This window comes from Grampus griseus (genome assembly GCF_964374135.1).
Source record: "Grampus griseus genome assembly, chromosome: 3".
Taxonomy (NCBI): Eukaryota; Metazoa; Chordata; class Mammalia; order Artiodactyla; family Delphinidae; genus Grampus; species Grampus griseus.
The window spans coordinates 32,501,813-32,507,118 of NC_139019.1; the positions used below are offsets into that span (position 1 = coordinate 32,501,813).

The 5,306-nt window shown below is 42.2% G+C and overlaps 1 protein-coding gene across 1 annotated transcript; it reads left to right on the top strand.

Moving 5' to 3' along the window:
• Positions 1-1,516: 1,516 nt before the first annotated feature.
• Positions 1,517-4,202, top strand: LOC309819805 (putative inactive 1-aminocyclopropane-1-carboxylate synthase-like protein 2; the record flags this gene model as incomplete). The annotated part of the gene is given in 6 exon segments (XM_082650284.1): positions 1,517-1,654; positions 3,107-3,270; positions 3,272-3,437; positions 3,439-3,558; positions 3,564-3,821; positions 3,825-4,202. Coding segments are annotated over 6 exon segments (1,224 nt in total).
• Positions 4,203-5,306: the final 1,104 nt, after the last annotated feature.

Consider the following 5,306-nt stretch of genomic DNA (forward strand, 5'->3'; position numbering starts at 1 on the left):
TGATTTTCTGTTATTAAGTGCTGTGTCAAAGAATGCATAGTGTCTGTATTAATTTCCTAGGTATACCATAACAAAGTACTTAAAACTAGGTGGTATCAAACAACAGAAATTTGTTGTCTCAAAGTTCTACAGGCTAGAAATTTGAAATCCAGGTGTTGGCAGGGCCAGACTCCCTCTGGAATTTATAGGGGAGAATATTTCCTTTGCTTTTCCTAGTTTCTGAGGATTGCCATCAACTCTTGGCATTCTTTGGCTTGCAGCTTTGTCACTCCAATCTTTGCCTCTGTTGTCACATGGCATTTCTCTTCTCATAAAGATACCAGTAATGTTCGATTAGGGCTCACTCTAATGATTTCAACTTAACAACATCTACTAACACCCTGTTTCTAAATAAGGTCACATTGACAGGTACCAGGGATTACGACTTCAACATATCCTTTTGGAGGACACAATTTAACCATTAATGGCATCTCCAGGAGGCAGATATACTGTGCTTTCATACTGGCTCTGTCCTTGCCATGCTCAATTACCTAAGCAAGTCAGTTTACCTCTTGGCACTTCAGTTATGCTTCTGTAAAATGAGAGCAGTAACTTTCTCTGGCCAGACATAGATAAAGGACATGTGGACACAGTGGGGAAAAGGGAGGGTGGGACGAATTGGGAGAGTAGCATTGACATATATACACTACCATGTGTAAAACAGATAGCTAGTGGGAAGCTGCTGCATAGCACAGGGAGCTCAGCTCAGTGCTCTGTGATGACCTAGAGGAGTGGGATGGAGCTGGTGGGAGGGAGGCTCAAGAAGGAGGGGATATATATATATATATGTATCTCTTGTGTGTGTGTGTGTATATATATATATATATATATATATATGTAGCTGATTTACTTTGTTGTACAGCAGAAACTAATACAACATTGTAAAGCAATTATATTCCAATAAAAAAATAAATGAATAAATACTATAATAAAAAAATAACTTTCTTTGGCCAACTGACAATGTCTGATGTGACTACGTAAAGTGTTCACACATGGTCATGTGATCTCAGAAGCCCTCATATATAGATATGTTTATTGCAACCCTCTCAATATAGGTGCATCTCCAAATGATAACCTTTTTTCATTTGAACATAATTAAAGCATGAAATGCTTAATCTCTAACAGGTATAAAGATTCTCATAGACACTAACTACAAAAGGCCAAAAGGCAGGGTCTGCAATAAGAACATGAGAAACAGCACAGCTTTATTTCATTTTGGAAGAGTCTGAGAGAATGAACTAACTTAATCAACACAATCTACCCAGTCCACATGAGGAAGAGGAAAACACAAGAGATCTGTTTTAGGATTTATTCTAAGATTTATGATCTAATTTTTCACCATGACAGTCACTTTGTTCCCACAACATCCTATTCAAAGACTTTCTGGTGACCTAAATCTGTCATTTTCTTTTAAAAGCCCCTGTTTTCCATCCTGTCCTTGATTTCCAGCTGTTCTTTGTGCTCATTGTTAATTACCATGAGTGATAATTTGGGGAGGCATGCAACATGTTTGCAAGCAAAGGGAATGAATGGTCTGGCATTTGAGGAAGGACTAAAAGAAACATTTCAGTCTGGAACCAGGCAAGCTGGAAGAATATGTTCTCAACAGCTTAAAGTAATGGATATGGACTGAAAATGGCAAAAACAATCTTGAAAAAGAAGAACAAAGTTAAAGGACTCATACTTCCTGGTTTGAAAACTTATTACAAAGCTACAGTAATCAAGACAGTGTGGTAGTGGCATAAGGATAGACATATAGATCAATGGAATAGGATTGAGAGTCCAGAAGTAAACTCTTACATTCATGACGAATTTATTTCCAACAAATGTGCTAAGATAATTCAATGGAAGAAATAATTATCCTTTTAACAAATGGTACTGGGAAAATGGAATATCCACATGTAAAAGAGTGAAATTGGACATCTACCTCACACCATACACAAAAATGAACTCAAATGGATCATAGACTTAAATGTAAGAACTACATCTAGAAAACTCCTGGAAGAAAACATGAGAGTAAACCTTAGTGACCTTAATTTAGGCAATGGTTTCTTTGATATCATACCAAAAGCAGGAAAAAAATAGCTAAATTGGACTTCATCCAAATTAAAACTTTCTGTGCTGTAAATGATACAATCAAGAAAATAAAAAGATAACCCACAAAATGGGAGAAGATATTTGCAAATCATATGTCTGATAAGAGATTTGTATCCAGAATATATAAAGAACACTGACAACCCAATACTATAAGGACAAATAGCTCAATTAAAAAGTAGGAAAAGAATATTGAATATACCTTTATCCTAAGAAAATATACAAATGGCCAATGTGCACATGAAAAGGTGCTCAACATCATTAGTCTGTAGGGAAATACCAGGCAAAACTACAATGAAATACCTATAACTTCAAACTAACTAGGATGATTATAATAAAAAAAGGTGGATAAGCAAGCTTAGTGAGAGGAGAGTGTTGGAGAGGTCTCTGAGCCCTGACGTTCCAGGATGATTTCATCAGGCATAAGGATCTTAGACCACAGAAAGATGAATGGAAACAGAGGCAAAAGTTTCAGCCAGCCTGCGGAGGCCAGTGCAAATACCCAGAGTATGAATCACTGATCAGACACTCTCCACGTGCCTTGTGGCCTGATGAGGGGCCAGGGCCTCAGAAACCAGAATATTCTTAGCCAGTTGATGGAGATGATGGTGCATTTGCTGTAGATCACTGAAGAACATATCATGCAGCTGATGACCAAGCACATGCAGCAGGACCTGGTGCTGGAAGAGCAGAGGCATAATCAGGCCAGCCAGGAGCAGGAAGCCCTCCTGGACCACTTAATATGCCAACTGGTCTACCTCCTGTAGTCTGGGGCCATGGGTGGCCTGGGACTCCAACTGCTTTGCCCTTCCCAGGACTCTAGGGGTGAAGTCAGAGGTGGGCAGTGGGCCCATCATCCAGGCAGCCTGACCAGCTAGTTCCTCAATGGAGTGATTTTGAAGCTGCATTTGCCAGCCATGACCTATTCAACTGTGGGATTGACATCTCTGCCTTGTACCATTCCAGCTTCTAGGGCTACAAGAACTGCCATGGAGACAAATACCATGAGGACAAGAACACTTTGGGTTTCATTAATCTTGGTACCAGTGAGAATAAGCTGTGCTTTGATCTGATTACTGAAATTTTGAATCACAGTGACATGAACTGCATTGAGGAGATCCTGCTGCAATATCCTGATTAGAGAGGGCAACCATCCCTGGGAAGAAGTGGGCTCGTTCCTGACCTACTACTGCAAGACACCTGCCCACCTGGATCCAGAAAACTTGGTTGTTCTAAATGGCTGCCACTCTGTCTTCTCTGTGCTGACCATGGTTCTGTGCGATTCAGGTGAGGCCTTTCTGACCCCTCACCACCTTCTATGGTGGCTTCCTCTTCAGCTCCCACCGGTATGTGAAAGTTGAGCTGATGCTTGTCCACCCAGACAGTGAGATCACCGGTGTGAACATCCATCCTTTCCAGCTCAAGTGTAGAAGGTGGAGCAAGCCCCACTTGAGGCTATGCTTAAGGGCAGTAAGGTCAGAGACCTTGTGTTAATTAACCCTCAGAATCCTCTGGGTGACCTCTACTCCTGGGACTCACTGAAGGAATACCTAGAATTTGCCAAGCGGTGCAACCTACGTGTCATTATAGATGAGATTTACATGCTATCTGTGTTGGATGAATACATGATATTTCACAGTGTTCTGGGCATGGAAAGTTTGCCTGGTTTCAACAGGGCCCATGTGATCTGAAGCACCAGTAAGGATTTTATCATTTCTGGCTTCTACTTTGGCACTCTGTATACCCACAACAAGGAGGTGGGCTCTGCTGTGAGCTCCTCTGGCTGCCTCTGCAGCATTTCTGGCATCACCCCGCACAAACTGTGTTGGCTACTCCAGGACAGAGAACAGATTGACAAAGTGTATCCACCTGCTAACCCCCACAGGTACATCATTAACAAGTTGAAGGCATTGAAGATCCCCTTTCTCAATTGTGGCTCTGGCCCCTATATCTGGGTCAACTTGGAAAACTTCCTGGACCTGTGTGCATTGGAGGAAGAGCTGTTCCTCCATTGCTGCTTCCTGAACAATAAGCTGATATTGTCCCATGGTGAGACCTACAAGTATTAGAAGCCTGAAATTTTCCACCTAATCATGGTGGATAAGCTCATCTGGCTAAAACACACTTCCCACATCAGTTCTATCAGGTGCTAGTGGAGCAGAAGCAGGATTTGATAGCGAAGCAGCTGGAGGATGCACAGAGGGAGTGAGCGCTCTGCCCTCCAGGCAGTCACTCCAGCCAGTCACAACGCTCAGGGATCCCTGCTATCAGCCTCTGGTCTAGAAGGCTGGGGCACTGAACTGGTGCTGTGACTGAGGAAACAATGGGCTCCTCCAGAAATGGGCTCATGTGACGCAGTCATCAACCTCCTTCAGCTGAGCATGTGTAATTTTTGGAAGCTTTGCATCTTTTTAGTCTCTGCTAGCCGTTGTGTGTGCAAAACATTTTTATGGGGTTGGGGTCGGAAAGCCTACAGGAATAAAGGGAACTCCCTGGGGCCCTATTTAGATGGGTGTATTTTTGTATTTGATGTCCTCTAAATTCTATATTCTCTTAAATTCCGGGCCTGCTCTATGTCTTGTTGATATTTTTCATAATCACCTTTGGGAGCTAGATGATTTTTTTGTCCTTCAAAAATTCTAAAGCAGGTTGAATGTGAAGAATAATGTCAGAGGTAGGCCAGAAAGGAAGGGAAAAAATGATCTCTAACTGAAGGAGCACATTCCAGGCGTTGGAGGCACTGTCCCATAGGATCCTGACAAGATCACACCATCCTTACCCATGAATGACTGAATGGCAGGGTGGGGATAGAATTCCAGAAGTTCCTGCTTCCAAACACCAGTTCTTTCCATTCTTGCCTTTTCAAAAGACTTAAAATGAATCTCTGTGACAAGCCTGGGGTTTTCCATTTCTATCTCTAGTGTTTTCAACTGTTCTAATCACACTGCTTGTGAGTTTCTCTGCAAAGCTTTTGCATATCTGAGCTTCAGGCCGAGCACTGATGCTGTGAGATGGGTGAGGCAGGGACCACCATCATTTTATAGATGATGAAAGGGCTTTTAGCACCAACTGGTGGCTTTGGTCAATCACTTCGGTTTGTGGCCATCTTCCCTCTCTTGAGTCTAGGTTTGGTGGTTCTTGTTCTTCAGTGACAATTTTCCTTTAAAAACATC